Source organism: Sphaerodactylus townsendi, linkage group LG03 (assembly GCF_021028975.2).
Source record: "Sphaerodactylus townsendi isolate TG3544 linkage group LG03, MPM_Stown_v2.3, whole genome shotgun sequence".
Lineage (NCBI taxonomy): Eukaryota > Metazoa > Chordata > Lepidosauria > Squamata > Sphaerodactylidae > Sphaerodactylus > Sphaerodactylus townsendi.
The window spans coordinates 71,546,286-71,566,493 of NC_059427.1; the positions used below are offsets into that span (position 1 = coordinate 71,546,286).

At 43.0% G+C, this 20,208-nt stretch overlaps 2 protein-coding genes across 3 annotated transcripts; one reads left to right on the top strand and one right to left on the bottom strand.

The window, feature by feature from the left end:
* Nucleotides 1-58: 58 nt before the first annotated feature.
* Nucleotides 59-6,600, bottom strand: GMPPB (GDP-mannose pyrophosphorylase B). The gene is made up of 10 exons (XM_048492202.1): nucleotides 6,460-6,600; nucleotides 6,145-6,279; nucleotides 5,393-5,473; nucleotides 3,949-3,997; nucleotides 3,423-3,565; nucleotides 2,747-2,905; nucleotides 2,370-2,448; nucleotides 1,674-1,801; nucleotides 1,231-1,413; nucleotides 59-766 (listed from the first exon to the last, which is right to left on the bottom strand). The coding sequence occupies exons 2-10, from the start codon at nucleotides 6,271-6,273 to the stop codon at nucleotides 635-637; spliced, it is 1,083 nt and encodes a 360-aa protein (XP_048348159.1). The 5' UTR covers nucleotides 6,274-6,279; nucleotides 6,460-6,600; the 3' UTR covers nucleotides 59-634.
* A 222-nt stretch (nucleotides 6,601-6,822) lies between these two features.
* NICN1 (nicolin 1, tubulin polyglutamylase complex subunit) lies at nucleotides 6,823-18,958 on the top strand. 2 transcript variants are annotated; one of them, XM_048492173.1, is made up of 7 exons: nucleotides 6,823-7,058; nucleotides 7,584-7,725; nucleotides 11,862-12,050; nucleotides 13,258-13,371; nucleotides 15,273-15,341; nucleotides 16,382-16,486; nucleotides 17,380-18,958. In XM_048492173.1, exons 2-7 carry the CDS (start codon nucleotides 7,585-7,587, stop codon nucleotides 17,419-17,421), a joined length of 660 nt encoding a protein of 219 aa, XP_048348130.1. In that variant the 5' UTR covers nucleotides 6,823-7,058; nucleotide 7,584; the 3' UTR covers nucleotides 17,422-18,958. The 2 variants fall into 2 exon arrangements, with proteins under 2 accessions (XP_048348130.1, XP_048348131.1); XM_048492174.1 differs by having other exon boundaries at nucleotides 6,825-6,958.
* The last annotated feature ends 1,250 nt before the right edge of the window (nucleotides 18,959-20,208 follow it).

Genomic DNA, 20,208 nt, shown 5'->3' on the forward strand with positions numbered 1-20,208 from the left:
CATCTGCTCAACATAATGAACAAACAAAAAGAGAGAGAGAGAGAGAGACCACTGTAGCTTATTTTTCGTTACAATATAATTGGTTGTTTTCAGTAGTGGACAGCACCCTGTCCCGACTTTGAATAATACTATTAGTGATTATTGGCCATATTGAACAAAAGGGCTTCAGTCTTTGTAAGGCAACAGAGTTCCCAAGAAATACTGGGAAAAGACTGCATTCAGACTTCCCCATGAGAAGTAAGAGCCATCCTGGTATAACAGCATAACATGCTGCTCATTCTCCTCCACAGGCCTCACCTGAATCTGTTGTCTTTGCAGTCTAATTACTGCAGTGTCTATCTCTTGCTCACAGCCACTCTCCATGCTAAAGCGTGCATCCTAGCTTTTGCAGGACAACAAGCTCAGAGCCAGCAACACATCTGAAGGTCCCAACCATCTTGTGCAGATCTTGGTCCTGGTTTGCTTTTCTGCAGGACCTACAAAAAAGGGCTGAGGGTTCAGCAGCAGGGGCAAAGTAAGTATTTCACTCCAAAGATCCCTCTGCTGCCAAGGCACAGAGTGGGGATGGCCCCAATTCAGGATAACACAGGCAGGGCCTTGAGGGGGCTGGTCCAGCGCTCAAATCCCAGAATGGCTACATGATGATGCGTGGCTCTGGCACTGACTCGGCGATGGATTTGTGAGGTAGCACATTGGCACCGTTGAGGTAGAGTTCATCATTCACAATGACATCTTCACCAAGCACGGTCACGTTCTCCATCCGTACCTAGAGAAAAACACACCAGACAGATACTATATGCATCTAAAGGCCAGCTGGGGAAAACTAACATTTTGCAGGCCACGCTAAACTACCACAGTGGTTACAAGGGATGGTAATCTTTATGATACAGTTGTCTGCCAGCTTAACAGCTGCAGCCCAGGCACAATGGGAGGTCTCACCAGTGTCACAAGCCCCACCATACAAGATGACTTATTCATCAAGGAACAAATTGACACTACTTGGCTAAATGCCTACACAGTGGGAAATTGTAGGTGGCCAGGCACCACTATTTTGAGGCTGTAAGAATAACAAGAGGGTATCCCAAATATATGACCAGAGAAACAATGGCATGTGGGGAAATCTGTCTGAGTAATCCTCTGCTACCCTACAGCACTGGTGTACGTTTTGTTCCCCAGGAAGTATCTCAGCACTGGTGTCTTCCTAAGTCCTGTCACTCTGTGGCAACTTACCCACTGGCCTACAGAGGAGCTCCAGCCAACAATGCAGGACTCAAGCCAAGAATGAGAACGGATGCGTGATCCTTTCAGAACAGTGCAACGCTTGATCCGAACTCCATCCTCTATCACCACACCTGCTCCAATTGTGACATTGGGACCAATATTACAGTTTGCTCCAATCTTGGCAGTTGGGTCCTACAAAAGAAAAAAAACTAGTATGAAAGTTGCAGTGTTGCTCTGAGCAGCTTCTGATTCCACCCGTGAGGAAACCATGACATTTCACAAAAGGCTAGACAAAATTTCCATACAGCTTTAGGCCCCCACTATGGCAGGCATATTCCAAGCTGTTACCCCACCCCTGTAATAATCAGCCAGTGCTAGACAAACTCCAGCTGCCCTGTCAAAGGGCTATTTGCTTTTGAACTCATTCCAAATGAAGGCCAACATGGGCTTACCACAAGTACATTCCCCACAAAACCTGGGCCTGAATGCAGCCGTTCTGGCTGCTTCAGCCGCAGAGACTGCAGATACATGCACATGCCAGTCAGGAAGTCTTTAGGTTGGCCAATGTCCATCCAGAACCCTGTGAAGACAAAGCTGCATTAATCAAATGTCAGTCTCTGGAACAGAGCTTTTACTTAGTGTCACTGGCATTTAGCTGAAGAGGTGAGAAGAGCTTTTTTTTCTGACATGTAGGGGGAGTAAGGCCTGGCAACCTTCTCGCTTTTCTCTATTCAGGAAACTGGAACTACCAGATATGCTTATCATGTCCCCAGTGCGTAACAATGCTCTACGTTTGATAAAGACCAACACTTCAGGGAATCAAATCAGCAACAGCGAAGCAAACTGTCCATGCTTGTTGAAGAAAGTTCTTATGGTTGAACTTCACTATTAACACTTTTCAATATCATCTGGTAATGACAAGTTCTAGAAGAAATGTGCTAAATGAATTTTCTAGGACTTCTGACCTGCGTTGCAACATTTTGGTAAAATCGCTAACACAATTCCAATTCTGCATCTTTATCTTGTTTCACTTCTCAACTTCACTTTTCAGTAGCCTTCTATCATCAGTACCCTCTATTAAGTGACCCTTTTGTACCTTGTAAGAAAGCAATTTCAAATGTATCCTTGTATCAGTCTATAATTCTTACCCTGTAGTTCCATAGCATAAAGCTGTCCTTGCTCTGCCATCACTGGGAAGATTTCCTTCTCAATTGAGGTAGGTTGCAGCTAAAAGAAAGTAAGAGTTTAGTCAACTGGATGTTCCTGACTTAGGAGGTAAAAATGTCCAATTCCCAGGATCAACCATAGCAGAAGGCACCTGACCAGAATCCTTGTCCTATGCCCTTTGAATTCAACATAGGTTAAAATTTGCAAATAACAAAGCTGGATTCTACAAAACTCCCAGCCCAAGATGTTAAAACAACTCATCTTGTATGGGCAGCAGGTACGTCAGGTACGTCCACCTCAGGTACGTCAACCAATCTGCCCTAGAAAAGATCCTCTTTAGCTCCTTAGTGTCACCTACCTGGATTCTTTCTAGCACACTGGGGTTGAAGATGTACATGCCAGCATTGATTTTATTGGAGACAAAAACCTGGGGTTTCTCCACAAAGCGGTGTATGCGCCCAGTATCAGCTTCACACACCACTACCCCATATTTTGACGGCTCTTCCACCTTTGTCACCTGCAAGGCAGTAAAGTCAGCATCAGACCCAAACATAGTCAAGGACACAGAACCACATACACAGAAATACCTCAATGTGAAATGTTCTTCCTATTTTTTTATTTTTAGTCTGGTCTTATTGTACCTGTTTAAAAAGAACTTGGCATGCAGAAGAAAAGATAAAAGTGTGGCGGAGTCGACTGAATATTTTCAGTCTTTTATATTTTCCAGTTAATACAGAGATAACACAAGATCTTGTGGATATGCAATTCTTTCTCAAAATAGGAACAAATCCCTTCTATTAGTAAAGCCGCCTTCTAGACGTATGAGAGGCCAATAGAGCGTTCACTGTTTGGTTTGCATAGACAGAAATTACACCAAGGCTCGTGGAAAGAACAGAGCTTTTGCCCCCATCCCCCCAAATAGAACTGGAATCCTGGCAGCTCCACAACCAGTACTGAAGAAGCAAGAGTCCTCAGGCAATCCAAAGCTGTAAGCAGCATTACATGCATATAGCTGGTCTACCTCTGATATTTACCACAATGGTGCCCTCTTTGCCATGATGCTTGTGGAAGCGCACCATGTCTGCAAATGGGAAGTCACAGATCACATCACTGTTGAGTACGAAAAAAGGCTCAGAATTCTCATTCAGTAGCTCCCGAGCCAGTGCCAGTGGGCCAGCTGTAGAGGGAAAGGGGCTAATTAGTATTTTGTGCTTATCTATGAATTCTTCAATAACTGTAGTCAGCAGATTGCTCAACTCAGTTCAAGAAGTTCTTTTAATTTAATTTAATTTATATCTAAACTTGGATCGCTGCTTTTAAATGTTATTAATTATACTATTTTTAAATGTTGTACACCGCCCAGAGCCCTCCGGGGATGGGGCGGTATAAAAATCTAATAAAATAAATAAATAAATAAATAATACATTGCAGTGTGAAATAAGTAGTCAAATCCTCATCTGCATACAGTCCAAAACCTAAAAGGCTGCTGCAGATCTTTGTTGTGATCCCACACTGACCCCCATAAATCCTCACCACAGTCACTTTGCCAGAAGCACTTACCCGTGCCCAGTGGTTCCTTCTCATGTGACAGGGAAATATGTATGTTCAACTGGGAAACAAAGAACAGAGTTTGAAAAGTGAGGAGACAAGCACTAATAATTTAATGTGTTTGTGCCTCTTACCCGCAACACAGCTGCCTTATTGGACTTCCAATCACCTATCTGATAGGCCGACACAGTGGTTCACCTTAAGGATGACATTTCTCCTGTTATTATTACAGCTGCATCAATATCATTCACTGCTTTATGATGAGATGTATATACTCACTGGTCTTTATTCTAATGATGCTGCAAATAAGCAGAGTGAATTAGGGAAGACAATGGAAGTTGATTGTGCCATTGTTTCAACATCCAAATCCTAAACTATTATTTGGAAGTACAAGCCTGTGGAGTTCAATATAATTAAAAGGTAGGTTTGAAGTATGATTAAACATTTTAAAAATTCATGTTTAAAACATTTTAAAAAACATTTTAAAAATGTCTGATGAGATGCTACCTCACTGAAAGCCAATATGATGTAGTGATGGACTAGGATCTAGGAAACCCAAGGTCAGATCTATACTTTGCTTGCTGGGTGACCTTATATAGTCTAACATACCTCACAGGGCTGATGTGAGGATAGCACACAGGAGAGGAGGATGAAAGCTGCTTTGGGAACGGAGAGAAAAGCAGGGTATACATGAATCAATAAACAAAAATAATGGGAAAGTTTGTGGCCATAATAGTCCATTACTGAAAAAAAAGGGGGGGGAGAAGAGCATATAACAGCTGTCAGTTCATTAACTAGGAAATTGTTATCTGTATGCCAGTAACTTTCAGTTACAGGAGTTTACTGAAAAGAAGATAACAGTGCCATACCCTACTTTTTAGGGTGGAGACAGTATTTTAATCCATGCTAGCATTAAGGAAGTGAGTTACTAGTTTTGCTTAAGGAACCTCAATTAAAAACTAGAATGTAAACTACATTTTAATTGAGTTGTGCAGTAAAACATACACTGCCTTGTAACACAGTTTTACAGTGCTCTACGGAAGTGATGTGGCAGTAAGGTAAAAGGTCACTGAGCCACTGGCTTTGGTAGCAACCTATTCATATTAGGTAAGAACACTTCAACATACTCGTAAAAATCAAAACTGCTTTCTTCTGTGATGACTTTCATTTTAGTTCCTTTTCCAAACACAGCCACTGATCCACCCTTTCAAGACAGGTACATTTTAAAACTTTTTTTTTGCCTGCTATCTTCCTTTTGAAATAAAGCTAATCTAGGCCTCTTTTATCCACAATGGGGAAAATTTATGTGTATTTAAATTTTTTACAGACAGAATATATACAACCAAAGGATAATGAAAATGAAAAGGTTAAAGATTCATTTGAGTTTCTGATCCACTATTTCCATTCTAACTGGATCACTTAAAAGCCTGGCAGCTGTTCAACCTGCAACACATACCTTTTGTTCCTGCTCTTTCATTTCCTTCTCCAGCAGTTCTGACATATAACTGACCGCAAGTATCACATGGTTTACACCTGCCTATCAAGACAGGAGACAGTCAGGATCCAGTGATAAGTCCAAGTCCCTATTCAAAAACTGTTTCAGCAAATTTTGTATCAAAATTGCCCTATTTTGCAGAAGCAGGAAGGTTTCATTGCCAGTTAGAATCCAACTAGGTAAGAGAAATATTGGGCCTTCTAGGCGGTGCCTACAAAAGGGTTTCTTTTTTTAAAAAAATGCTCTGTCAGCTCCCTTTGCAGGACAATATCTAAGGCTTAAGCCAATCAGCCACTAATATCCATGCATTTCTTTCTAATTATTAAAAAGAAACATTGCCTGAATTTGGAAATCTACTTCTGACACTTTCTCTCAAGTTTCTTCTAGCTATAGCATCATATATCAGATATGAACACATGGCTGCCAAAACAGAAATTATATGATAGGACTGTAGATAGCATAAATCGGACTATACATTCCCAATGTGCTGCTCTCTATATAGGGCCTCTTTTTCTGGCGCCGGTTCTGATTTCTGAACCTTTACAAGGAACAGATACGGAAGAAATTCAGTAGATCCTCCTCAACCCCTCCCCACCTTCAGCTGCTGCGATGGACAAAGCACCTCCCGTTTATTTTCTGCCCATCACATGGATCTTACCAGCACAGAGCAGCTTCATTCCCCACCCCCACCCGACGAGAAATCTGAATCTTACCTTCACCAAGGCCTCCACCTGATGCAACAGAATGGGCTTGTTACAGAACTCCACAAGCGGCTTGGGGATGCTGAGCGTCAGAGGCCGCAATCGGGTCCCATAGCCCCCCACCAAGATCAGGGCCTTCATCCTGGTCTAGGGACAATGGAAATAAGGTGTCAGAAGTAGGGAACGCGGGGCCCGAGGCTGTTCCTCCTGCCTTCTTCCTTCCTGGACACGCGAGACTTGCCAGAGGAATCTCAAACTCGCGGCCCTGAAGATCTCCCTGACTCAAATTCAACCGGATCCCGCCCCCCGCCCACTCCGGATTCTCACCTGCCCTCGCCGACCCAGCGCAGAGGCTCCGCCCCGCCCGGGATGGACAGCTTCAGCCTCCACAACATTTCCGTCAATCTCCCGTTCGAACTAACTGACCAATCAGTTTGCTTAACGTGTCCCAGCGGTCCAGGGAACCAATGCTGACCCAGACTCATCGGATTTGCTGGCCAATCACTTTGTAAGCTATCCTGTTCCTACAGCAACGCGGAAACAACAAAAAAGGCGACGTTTTCGTCATATTATAGCGCCAGCATTACTCTAGTGGACACGTCTCTCCCGGTGCCACGAAGCGGCGCTCAGGTTTCAAAGTATAAGCCCCGCCCTTCCAGGCTCCGCCTCCGAATGTCTTGTGACGTCATCAGTGTGCGCTATGACGGTGCGCCTAGCAACAAAGGTTTCCCTGTGGAAAAGCCCCGTTTTGTTGCGGCAGCGTTTCTCTTACGTGATGCTGCCATTCTTGGAGAAGCCTCGTTGATGCTGGATGGCATCTGTGGAGGTAGCCAATAAGCGAAGTGGTGTCTCCTTCCCTGGTTGACAGCGGAAGAAGGACTGGAGAGTCGCGATTTGGCCAGGAGCTTCTCTCGTGATTTGCCCAGGTGTTCTGTTTCTTAGTATTGGTAGCTCCAATTAGAATTTTCCTTTGCTGACTGTCTGAGGAAGTACCGAAAGAAATGTGCATGCAACACAAAAACTTATATCAGGAATAAAACTTTGTTGGGCTTAAAGGTGCTACTGGACTTAAACTCTTGTCCATAAGAGTATAAACGCAAGTTGTTAAACCGTTCTGCAGCATGTCCGAGTTTATTTCTGTGCATACTACCGTAGTCGGGGTGTGTGTCACAATGGGTTTAGTGGAGTTTACTCCGGAGTAAAGATGCATAGCTGTGAAGTGACTTGGTTATTGAAGTCTAAGCTTCCATAGGCTGCATTGAGACTTCCATCAGCTGCACAGAGAGCCATCAGGTTATGGGCTGTTCTGTGAAAACTTCCAGTGTTGGTAATGCCTCCCCCCTTACTGTGTGTATGGGTTATGGTATTTAGTAGTGCAGAATTTCCTGTGTTTTGATATGTGGATGTAATTATTATGATCCACTGAACTGAGCCTATGGCTATTTTTCCAGTATGGGGACCATGACGCATGAGCCTGCACTATGCACTATCAAAAGCCCTGTCATGCTGCAAGTGGGTGACATGAAGACCGAGCAAGGCCGACCAGGTGTTGCAGTGATTGATGTGATGCTGCCACACTCTCAGACCATTGATGTGAGTATAAGCAAAGAGGAAGCATAAATAATGGTGTAATTATAAACCTGTAATCCAACTTTTATCAATTGTATTGTTAGTTCTATACCTGAACCTTGCTGAGCACTTCTCAGCAAAGTTACACCCGTCTAAGCCCATTGAGTTTAATTGCTTTAGAAGGGTGTAATTCTGTTTAGAATTGTACTATAAGAGTTTGAGGCATTCATTTCCTGCTTCCAATCTGTATGTTAAAGAATAACTTCAGTTCCTTTAGCTTCTGGCTGAGGAACGCATGGCTGCGAACATCAAGACTAGCAACAAACAGTTCTTCAAGTACATCAAAAGTAGGAAGCCAGCTAGGGAAGCGGTAGGCCCGTTAGATGACAAAGGAACAAAGGGTGTGCTAAAAGATGACAGGGAGATTGCAGAGAAGCTGAATGAATTCTTTGCATCTGTCTTCACCCAAGAGGAGGTGAGGAAAATTCCTGCACCTGAACCAAGCTTCTTAGGAGGTGAATCCGAGGAACTAGCGAAGTTAGTGGTAGACAAGGAAGAAGTTCTGACAGCCATTGATAAACTAAATGCTACCAAATCCCCTGGCCCAGATTGCATTCATCCAAGAGTTCTTAAAGAGCTCAAGCATGAAATTGCTGATGTTCTCACATTAATATGCAACTTATCCCTGAAATCTGCCTCCATCCCTGAAGACTGGAAGATGGCCAATGTCACACCAATCTTTAAGAAAGGGTCTAGGGGGGACCCGGGAAATTACAGGCCAGTCAGTTTGACATCTGTTCCTGGTAAATTAGTAGAATCTATCATTAAAGATAAAATTATAAAACATGTAGAAAAGCGAGACCTGCTGAGGAAGAGTCAGCATGGCTTTTGTAGAGGCAAGTCCTGTCTTACAAACTTACTAGAGTTCTTTGAGGGTGTAAACAGACATGTGGATAAGGGGGAACCGGTGGACATTGTCTACTTGGATTTCCAAAAGGCTTTTGACAAAGTTCCTCACCAGAGACTGTTGAGAAAACTCAGCAATGAAGGAATAAGAGGAGAAGTCCTCCTATGGATTAAAAACTGGTTGAGGAACAGGAAACAAAGGGTGGGTATAAATGGGAAGTTCTCACAATGGAGAGATGTAGGGAGTGGTGTCCCCCAAGGATCCGTTTTGGGACCAGTGCTCTTTAACCTATTCATAAATGACCTGGAAGTAGGGGTGGGTAGTGTGGTGGCCAAGTTTGCAGATGATACCAAATTATGTAGGGTGGTAAGAACCACAAAGGATTGCGAAGAGCTCCAAGCGGACCTTGATAAATTAGGTGAGTGGGCTAAGAAATGGCAAATGCAGTTCAATGTAGCAAAATGTAAAGTGATGCACATAGGGGCAAAAAATCCAAACTTCACATACACGCTACAGGGGTCAGTGCTATCAGTCACAGACCAGGAAAGGGATTTGGGCGTCTTAGTTGATAGTTCCATGGGAATGTCAACTCAATGCATGGCAGCTGTGAAAAAGGCAAACTCTATGCTGGGGATAATGAGGAAAGGAGTTGATAATAAAACTGCAAGGATTGTCATGCCCTTATATAAAGCAGTGGTGCGACCGCACTTGGAGTACTGTGTTCAGTTCTGGTCGCCACATCTCAAAAAGGATATCGAAGAGATAGAAAAAGTGCAGAGAAGGGCAACGAGGATGATTGAAGGATTGGAGCACCTTCTTTATGAGGAGAGGCTGCAGCGTTTGGGACTCTTTAGTTTGGAGAGGAGACGTCTGAGGGCGGATATGATTGAAGTCTATAAAATTATGCATGGGGTAGAAAATGTTGACAGAGAGACATTTTTCTCTCTTTCTCACAATACTAGAACCAGGGGGCATACATTGAAAATGCTGGGGGGAAGAATTAGGACTAATAAAAGGAAACACTTCTTCACGCAACGTGTGATTGGTGTTTGGAATATGGAGGCCACAGGAGGTGGTGATGGCCACTAACCTGGATAGCTTTAAAAAGGGCTTGGGCAGATTTATGGAGGAGAAGTCAATCTATGGCTACCAATCTTGATCCTCCTTGATCTCAGATTGCAAATGCCTTAGCAGACCAGGTGCTCAGGAGCAGCAGCAGCAGCAGAAGGCCATTGCTTTCACATCCTGCATGTGAGCTCCCAAAGGCACCTGGTGGGCCACTGCGAGTAGCAGAATGCTGGACTAGATGGACTCTGGTCTGATCCAGCAGGCTAGTTCTTATGTTCTTATGTTCTTATGATTTGTTTATTGATCAGCAATTGCAGGAGAAGTTGCCAATTGTTATATATTGGCAAGTTCTAATTTCACCCTTTGACCATAAGTAATTTATACATATTTAATTTATACATATTTAGTACGTTATTGATCTACTAATACACATCTTGAAGTCTGATTGGTTACCATTATTAATTATGAGGCAATTGTGCATGTATATTATTGACATTTCAGTAGTGAACAAACATATTATTACAATCAGTTATACTTAGTCTTAGCTAATATATTCCATTTAGTGGCTCACCAACAGAACAAAATATCTTTACCTTCAGCATTTCTTTCTGCTTCATGTATCATTTTCTCCATGATATGAAATCCTTTGATATATATCATTACCCCTGGTTTTCTACAGATTTGTCCCCCTCTCTATTAATAATACAGGTCCATAGTTAGAAGTGGAATGCGTGCAGAACTTCAACTTTTTGGGGAAAAAGTAGTATAAAGATGTTAGATCATATGCTTAGTATTATCATTACTATTTCCTAAATGTACCATTACTTTTTACTTTATATCTGGCATTAATTAGCCCAGCATTAATGTATTTTAGTTAATTTCTTTTCTCATAAGGTAGGGGAGATCTTGGCTCTCCTTGACTGCTGTCTCCCAAAACTATCTGACTTGCAAGAAATTCAAAGTAGCTGGTCAGGTTACAGGCAGTATTGATTGCAGTTCTCTCCTACAGTTCTATGGCCTGGACTTGGAGGTCAGGGAATATGTAACAATATGAAGAAAAGGGGCCATAATTATCTCCTAGCTAGATGGATCATGTACATTGCAGGCTATGCTAGTAAAAGATATATAGAGTTATCACATGGGACCTTTGGTGTGGGAAGGGTTCATTTCAATTTACACATTTACTGAAAAGAAATACTACTGAGTTTTTTTGTAGAGCTCTCCTGCGGTTTGTATCTTATGTTCCTTAGCGTCTACAAGTTTTTGACTTCATTCCATGAGTCTACCTGCCTTGGAGGTGTCAGGGTTCTTTACATAGCTTCAGGAAAAATATTAATGACCTGAAGTGGCTGTCATACAGATAGATGCTTCTTTGACCCTAAGGTCACTCAGGTGAATAGGTGAATTCAGTAAATTATATCCCCTTTCTGTGGGATATAATTAATAGTTATTAGTTAAAATAGTTAATAGTTAAAAAGAGTATTATAAAAATATCTCATACAACCAATTGAAACCAAAGCTATAAAATACACACAGAGAAACAAAAAATGTTTGCCTGCTGGTGGAAGATGACGGAAGGGAACAAACAAATATCTCTAGATAGGGAATTCCTTAATTGTGGTACTATGACCAAGAAGGCTCTCTTGGGTTGCCACTCATCTAGCCTCATGTATATATGAAGAAAAGGCTTTAGCAAGATATAGCAATCCCTTGTCGAAGGCTTTCACAGCCGGAATCACTTGGGTGCTGTGTGGTTTCCGGGCTGTATGGCCGTGTTCTAGCAGCATTCTCTCCTGACGTTTCGCCTGCATCTGTGGCTGGCATCTTCAGAGGATCTGAAGATAGCAATCCCTAATTACGCCTGTTCCATCTTTTTCCAGACTGTCTTTATATGTTTTGTGAAAATTAGTTTCCTATTCTAAATACTTCACATAAACTGTCAACTGGTTTTCCAGACATTCATGCTGGATTCTTTGCTTCCAAATATTGATCCGAGTGTAGTTTAGTCACTGACTATGTCCTTAACTTCAATTTAAAAACTTCCCATTTTTGACCCAAGATGTGGGCATTCTTGAATCCCTGGTGTTTAGGTGCACCCATTACACGATAGACAATGGAATGGGCAGGAACTCCATAAATTGCTCTTTTTCTGGATATTCTATTTCTGTTCTCTTTTTTTTTTCAGTTGCAGGAAATTGTATTCAAGAACTATTACACAGCTTTTTTGAGCCTGCGGGTGCTGCGCCAAAGCACCACAGATGGTGGAGATGGAAGTCCTTCCAAATGGGTTACCTGCCTGCGAAACTATTGCTTGATGCCTAACCTGCATGCAGAGCAAGGTTCACAGGACTACTTCTCTGTTTCTAGGCATCAGGTCAGAATTTCAGCTTCTATTGGCATTTCAACTTATGCTGATATTTGATCTTCTTTACTTTAGTGCAAGATTTTTCTTGCCTGACACTCAGCCTGTGCTCTGCATGGTGTCCTTACTTTTCCTACAGCCTGACATAAATATTGCTCAGTAAATGTTGAAGGTTTCCATTCTAACTGCCTACTGTGCACTTTTCAACTCAAGGCATTAATGATGCTGTTCTGGCCCAGCTGCGATTTTGCTCATTAAGGCCAGTGTGAGTTCATTCTCTAGGGAAATGCAGAAAGCTCAGGCCTAGTGCACATAACCACTGCTAATAGCCTGGCACTTCCAGAAAAAGCTACTTATTAATGATGGGGATCACAGCCAAACTCCATTTTGCACTCTTGATGTTTCTGTGAGCTTTGTTACTCCTCACTGTCTTGACCTGGGGTTGTCTTACTGATGGATAAACTGATCCAGTCAAACAGTTTATGATGGGTGAAAAGAATGTGCACTATTTTGAAACGAATATTCATTTATATAGCATTGACAGTGTGCAAGAGATCCGTTCTCTCCTTGCAGGATCTCTTTGAGGTAAATTGTGGTAGTTCCTGTAACTAAGGAAACTGGCAAACTATGGCAGAGAGCTGGCACTATGATTAATGAAGGACTGTTACTCCCTGATGGGAATCTATGTGGCAACTGTTCACTTTATTGCAAGGTGAACAGTTGCCACATAGATTCCCATCAGGGAATCCTGTCAGTACCCTCTGTCAGTTATGGCCAGAGCCTTTTCTGTTGCTGTGCTGCAACTGTGGTATGCATAGCTCCTCAGAAGGGATAAGGCAGGTGTCTTCCAGCAAGTTTGTAAAATATCTATTCAAGAGAGCTTATGGTACAGGGACTCTGTTCCTTTTAGAGACTGGGCTGGAAACCTTTTCACGAACTGTTTTTACCTGTAGAGCTGGGTTTCTAATAAAGTCTCCCTTGAAGGGCATGCTGCAATTGCCATGCACAACCCCAGAGTGCTAACATTCCCTTGCCCAGGGAACTGTACCAGCTCCAGCAAAAGTTGGATGGGATCTGGTACAGTTCACCCCACTCCATAGTTGTATTGTAGTAACCCTTGTTCCTTTCCCCCCTTCTTTAATGCAGAAGTGCTTCTGCCTTATTTCCATCTATTTCTTCCTGCAATTGTGTTCATTTCTTGCCTCTCTTGTTTTGCTAGATGCTTTGTGATATGGACCAGGTGGCTGCCATACGTCTGATCCTGCGTCAGCCTTCTCCAGTGTGGCTACATTTCAGCATTGAGGAGCTGCAGCTCATCCCTGCAAGTCAAAAGGTGTGTGCCCAGCCCCTCGTCAAAGCACATTTCTCTTACATAGCCATTGTTTTCATCCTTGTTGAGTCTTATGATGACTTATTGACTTACAGGGTCAGGGAAGGCTTTTTCAGGAGGCCCTAGAGCCTGACTTGTTTGTTTACCTGTTTCATATGTACCCTCGAAGATTAAAAAAATAAGGCCAAGACCGATGATGCAAAATAAGGTCAGAATATATTTTATTACTCACTTAAAACTCCCTAAACATTTTGCCCAAGGGGCTTCTTCACAGCAGTCTGCTAGTCTTGCAATGGTATAAGATCTCTGATCTTATTCTCTTTGAAAAACCACTGCAAGACTAGGAAGCCCTTTGGGTGAAATGCATAGAGAATTTTAGCTGAATAATAAAATATATATTTTACCTTATTGGCTTTGGGCTTTTTCTTCCTATGACTGGTGTGGCTCTTTTATTTCTGCTTTCATTTATACCTGCCTTTCTCCCCAGTGGGGACCAAAATAGCTTATGTCATTCTCCTCTCCTCTGTTTTATCCTCACAACAATATGTGAGGTAAGTTGAGGGTGTGTAACTGGCCAGGATCTCCCTACAAAGCTTTCATGGTAGAGTCAGGATTAGAATCTGTGTCTCTCAGATCCTTGTCTCACACTAACAACTAAAACACACTGGTTCTTTTTGCACAATTTGCTGCTCTTCAGCTCTGTTCAGTTTGCCTTCATTCTAAATTTGAGAGGGTGCTAAACCTAAATATTTTCCTAAACCTACATATGTTTCAAAGCTTCCAAGCCAGTTCTGATGTTATTCTGCTTTTGTGGAATGAAATCTTCATTCTGACTGCCTAAAATGCACATTTCATCTTAAGCCATTATTGATTACTGCTTGAGTGTTATTCAGCTGCTTGGCCTGAATATTCCTTTGAGTTTTCTGTAAGATGCAGTTGGCTTTTCCTCAGACCAACCTCCTTCCCTCTCCCCATGCCCAATGATCTCTCACCAGTGAACCATATGAGATATTAGATAGTTTCTGGAATACATATCTAAGAATGAATTCAGTATCTCCTTGGGAACAGTTGAGGAAAATATTTACAGAGTTCATAAGAACATAAGAACTAGCCTGCTGGATCAGACCAAAGTCCATCTAGTCCAGCTCTCTGCTACTCGCAGTGGCCCACCAGGTGCCTTTGGGAGCTCACATGCAGGATGTGAAAGCAATGGCCTTCTGCTGCTGCTGCTGCTCCTGAGCACCTGGTCTGCTAAGGCATTTGCAATCTGAGATCAAGGAGGATCAAGATTGGTAGCCATAGATCGACTTCTCCTCCATAAATCTGTCCAAGCCCTTTTTAAAGCTATCCAGGTTAGTGGCCTTCACCACCTCCTGTGGCAGCATATTCCAAACACCAATCACACGCTGCGTGAAGAAGTGTTTCCTTTTATTAGTCTTAATTCTTCCCCCCAGCATTTTCAATGTATGCCCCCTGGTTCTAGTATTGTGAGAAAGAGAGAAAAATTTCTCTCTGTCAACATTTTCTACCCCATGCATAATTTTATAGACTTCAATCATATCCGCCCTCAGACGTCTCCTCTCCAAACTAAAGAGTCCCAAACGCTACAGCTCTCCTCATAAGGAAGGTGCTCCAATCCTTCAATCATCCTCGTTGCCCTTCTCTGCACTTTTTCTATCTCTTTGATATCCTTTTTGAGATGTGCAGTACTCCAAGTACGGTTGCACCAAGTTCCTGCACCATCTCTTGCTTTTCTGTACATAATCTGTTCTGAGAGTAAAAGTTAAATACTAAAATGGAGGGAGGTGCCTTAGGATGCTTGGTTGTGTATATGTTCATGTACTCACAAGTATGCCAGAGGAAGCTTTGCATCAACCTGGATCTCAGGCTGTTCTCTCTTTTAGAGCCCACAGAAAGGCTTTCCAGCCTGGCTTTCATGCCCATCTCAGGAACGTCCAGCCATTCTGCATGATGTGAGTACTGCCACTGAGACCAGGGCCTGCCACCATAAGACCTCCCTGCTATGCTTTACGAACTTTAGTCTCTTCCTACCATTGGGGATTGCTAGTTGCATAGCTGCCACGGGGCGGGGTGGGTGGCACCGCACTCCAGGCGCACACCATTGGGGTCATTTTCCACCCCCCAAACCCTTCCTCCCTCACCCTGCCTCACCAGGGCCGGCAAAAGCTGCTGCAGGGCGCCCCTGCCCAGCCCCACCCCACCAGCCAGGTCCCGCGGTCCGGAGCAGCCTGGCGGGGCTGGGCTGGGTGGTGGCCCAGCAAGGCTGCTTTTTCTGCCAGCTGAACTAAGTGGGGGCGGGGGAGAGGGTGATGCCCTGCACTGCCCCTGCGCCCCTTCCACCCCTGCCCCCACGCTTACCTTAGTTCAACCAGTGGCCTCTCCAGGCTGCTCTTTGCAGTTGGCTGAACTAAAGTAAGTGGGGGTCCCCCATGGGGGTGGGGCCCAGGTGCCATTTCCCCCCTTATGCCTTGGGGATTCTTAATGGGAAATTGGGGCAGCCAGTTAATTCCTTGAAGATCTTAGTCTTGGATGAGTGAAGGCTGCTATTCAGTTGCATCCCTTTGACTCCTTCTCTCTGCTTTCCCCTATCTGCAAAGCCTTGGCAAACCCTGATGCCATTAGCTGTGCCCCACCTGCCATGCTACGCTCACATTGCCTATGGATCATTTGGTTGTATCCTGAGCAATCAATTTTAATATCTCTTAACTTGTTTTGGAAGGGCTGCTGGATATATTACTGTAGAATGATGTGCGAGGTGCAATGGCAAATTGCCCCCCCTCCTCTGCTTCAGCCAGCACAAGAATAGTAGGGAAGGACAGAAAAGGAGCAAGACTAAGCTGCGGTGTGTGGCTAATCAGAGACATGATTCCGTAGAAGTTCCTAGTCTGGTGCTGGTGTATGTTCAGCTCCTGGTGGGGAATAGCTTCTGAATGGATATGTTGGATTAAGAAAAGCAGGGGGGAAGATTTAAATAACTGTTCTCTGCTTTCAGGGACTCCCTGATGCTGACAAAGTGTCTTCTGAAGTGCAGCAAATGTGGGTTCTGACGGAGATGCTTCAAGCCAGCCAGCCAACAGCACAGATTGGACGCTTTGATGTTAGTTTTCTCCTGCTTCTGCTTAATGCTTTGTGGAAAGGTGTCCTTCACTGGACTCCAGTCAGAATCCAAACACAAAAAGTGTGATTAAAAGTGATGCCCCTTCCAAACCATAACTCCTTTTAGCTGTATGCATAGAACATAAGAACATAAGAAAGAGCCTGCTGGATCAGGCCAAAGTCTATCTAGTCCAGCACTCTGCAGAAACAGATGATTGATTGTAGGACCTTTCTAAGAAGTCTTCTGGGTCAGAAGGCCAAAAGTCTTTTCTGATCCATCATCCTGTTTTCAGCAGTAAGTAGCCAGGAGCTGTGATGAAGAAACATCCTAGACGAAGAGAGTCTCCAGCTAGTTTAATTATTTATTGCATTTCAAGGATACTTCTTCCAAGGATCTTGAGATGGCAATCATGACACCTTCATATTGATTCAAAATGGATTAAGCTGTGTGGAAAGCAACTGACTCAGGGTCAACCTTCATAGCTGGGTGGAAATTGGAATCCAGTTCTTCTTAGCCCAGTATTACATTCATTACTCCATTCTGTGTCTCCAGCTACTGTGGCCAGAGGGATAGGAATAGTGGCTCAGTTCAGATGGGATGTAAATTAAATTTGAGCAGCAAGCCTAGGAATGGTCTGGTTCTTGGGGTCTGGGTTTGTAAGAAAATGTTAGTTTAGTTGTAATTGCAAAAGTGGAAAAATCTATTAGCTGGCCACACACAGGCGAAAGGGGGGTGGGCGGTTACATGAGCCTAGGGTTGACCTTGGATCCGTTCATATAATGCCAAATCATGGTTTTCTTTACATCTGTAGTAAGCCAATATGGGGGAGGGGGACAAACGTGTCCCCAGCTTGCTGTAGCTTTACTAAAAAGAATTATTTGTGTCTGTTTTAGGTGGATGGCTGCTATGATCTCAACCTGCTTTCCTACACTTGAACTGGGCTGAAAACTGACTGGGTTCTCAGGAGCTGGACTCACTAGATCCTCATTCCTGCCTTACTGAATCAACTTGAGACAGGAAGAAATGGACCAAGTTTGCTCCCTTCATGTCCTGGCTCTTCTCCTTCCTACTGTATTGGAGTGGCCTTTCTAGGCCTTTCTTCAAACTGGGTTCCATCCTTTCTCCTCTGTCCCTATAGTCCTAGGTCCTATGTGGAGAACATTCTTAACCCTGCATTTTGCACTGGAGCTTGGAGGGTTGGGTTCCTCTTCTCCAAACTGCAGCTGCCTAACTTGGGCTTATTTTTATCTCCTGTTCTTCTCTTCCAACCTCTCTTCCATGTTGCATGTTTCCAACAGAGCAAAATTGAACATTTTCTTTCATTAAGAATATGTCTCTGTAGGAAGAGGATGACCTGGGATGTTTGGAAATGACCAGATGGAAAGTTTGAGAAAATTGGTGAAAGTAGAGCTCAGTTAAAAGTTCGTTTGCTGTGGCTACCTCACAAGAATCCATGTGGTTTTTTTAATGCCTGAGTGGAAAAAGAAAAGGGTATGTGGATAAGTTTTCAGAAGGCCATCTCTTAACAGGTCACTTTTCTTCTCTAGAGGAATACAATTAGCAGGTCTGTTCCTGATACCGTCCTTGAGCTGGAAGTGGGGATGCTTACAAGACGGTGAACATTATACCCAGAAGGCAGTATTCTGCACTCATATGCCCAGCTCTGTGCAGTTCATAATAAAACTGTAGTGGTACATGGCCTCAGCTGATTACTGGAGTATCCTGCCATGTTCAGCAGGCACCACGCTAGAGACTTCAGGACACGAAGATTGTGTTGTGCTGGGAAGTTTAAGCTCAGCTGTGCAGTAGAGCTGCCTGCTAGACTAAATATTTTCTTGTTTGTTTCTGTCTCTCCTCGTCAATTCATTCTTGCATAGCTTTAGCTCTTAAATGCCACTTATTCCCCTCGGGAGTTGAGCAGTTGAGAGAGCAAATGAACATGGTCAAAGTCTGGGGTGAGATTCATGGTATACAAAGAACAGACTTGGCTGCCTTTTGGAAAATCATTTTCTGTCAATTCCCAATTTGCAAAGTGAGATTGCAGTTACACTCTAAAAAGACTGTTAATAAAAGATAGTTTCGAAGAACATCTGAGCATCTCACTTTTGGGGCACATTGTGTGATATTTATGTATCTGAATGGCCTAAAGCTACATGGCTTCCACAGATACCTTCTTTTTGGCCAGGACATTTCTAGCAGTACATGCGTGATTGACAGCCGTCTGATAGAGGAGGCTGTACAGTGATCAGAGTTGTTGGTGTTGGATGTGAGATGACATTTAATGTCTGTTGTTGGGAGCAGACATGTTGTTGTAATGTTTCCTTTACCTCTACATCATTTCCTTCTTATTTATTATGAACTAGTTCTGTTATTTATAGTTGGAGAATGGCCTTATGGTCTTTTATCCTACTGCACTGAACCAGGTTTGGTTTACCAAATCTTTCTCAATAAACGTTTACCTAGTTCAAATGACTTGAGCATTGTGTATAGTGTTTATTGAGGGAAGAGGGAATAAGCACTATGCAAAATAGTACTGCCTGTGCTGTTAGTGAACCCTCATTTAGATTGACTCATAAAAGCTGTCTTGAGTCAGAAGAGAAGACTTCCAGGCTACACAGCAGATATGTACTTTTCCACATGCTGCTTGTCCAGTGGGAATGAGGTTGCAAGTGAATTGTCACATTCTTGAGTCAGCATACTAACTACATGCTAATCAGAAAAATTAAGGGGTGAGAGCAGAGATGGATCAAGATGAAGATGTTTGGAAGCAGCCCATTTTGGAGAACACCTACAGAACAAGGAAGAAGAGCATCAATACCTCTTCCAGTTATCCAGTTCACTTTGCTTCTGGTTGTAACTGCTTCTGTTCAGAGCTGGATTTCTCTATTTTTTCACTCATTCAGATGATGTGTTCTAATGTTACACGTAAGAATTTTCCTATCACAATTCTGGATTCAAAGCCTTGCTTCTAGCACTCCTCTCTTTATCTCATAGTCCCTGGCTATGTGAAGAGTAAATGTTTCAGAGATCTCTAATTGTTTTTGGTATCCTCTGGGGCTATTGATCAAATTAGCCAGCCTCCCTGTAAAGTGCTCCCCTTGCTGTTGTCTTCCAAAGCTGATGTTGCAATATATACTCCATTATTTACATATTGATTGTATGAAGTTTCTTCCGATGTAAAAGGTTCATTAGGATGGACTCTCTCCAGGTTTTTTAAATTAGTTTTTAAGTGGCAGCCTGAAACTGAATATGAAATTTAAGAAAGGCTTGTCTTGCTAATATATGGGCATTGTCTCAGTGTTTATTATGTATACCCAAGTAATGATCAGGGCCATCTTCCCAGCCTTGCTTTTGAGTGGTTTCCTAGATCCCAGTGTGGTATACTAACCGTTATATCATGCTGGCATTTTATTACAGTATTCTACAGCCTAGTTATAGACAATAAAATGCACATGCCCAATGGTTTCTAAGTTCCAGCAAAGAGTATGTTCTTTATACAGCATAAACTTATTAATGCAAATATTTTAGTTGTTTCAGGTAATGGCACATTCTGAAAACAGCTTGTGGGTAATATCTGGTGAAATCTCAAAAACTTGGCAGCACTGAATAATAATTCTAGTTTTAATGGAGCAAAATAGAGTCCTGACTTTTTGTTTGATCCTTTCCATCACGGTCAGGACAATGTTGAGTAGGCTGGCATTTTGTAATAATACTGGCATCAG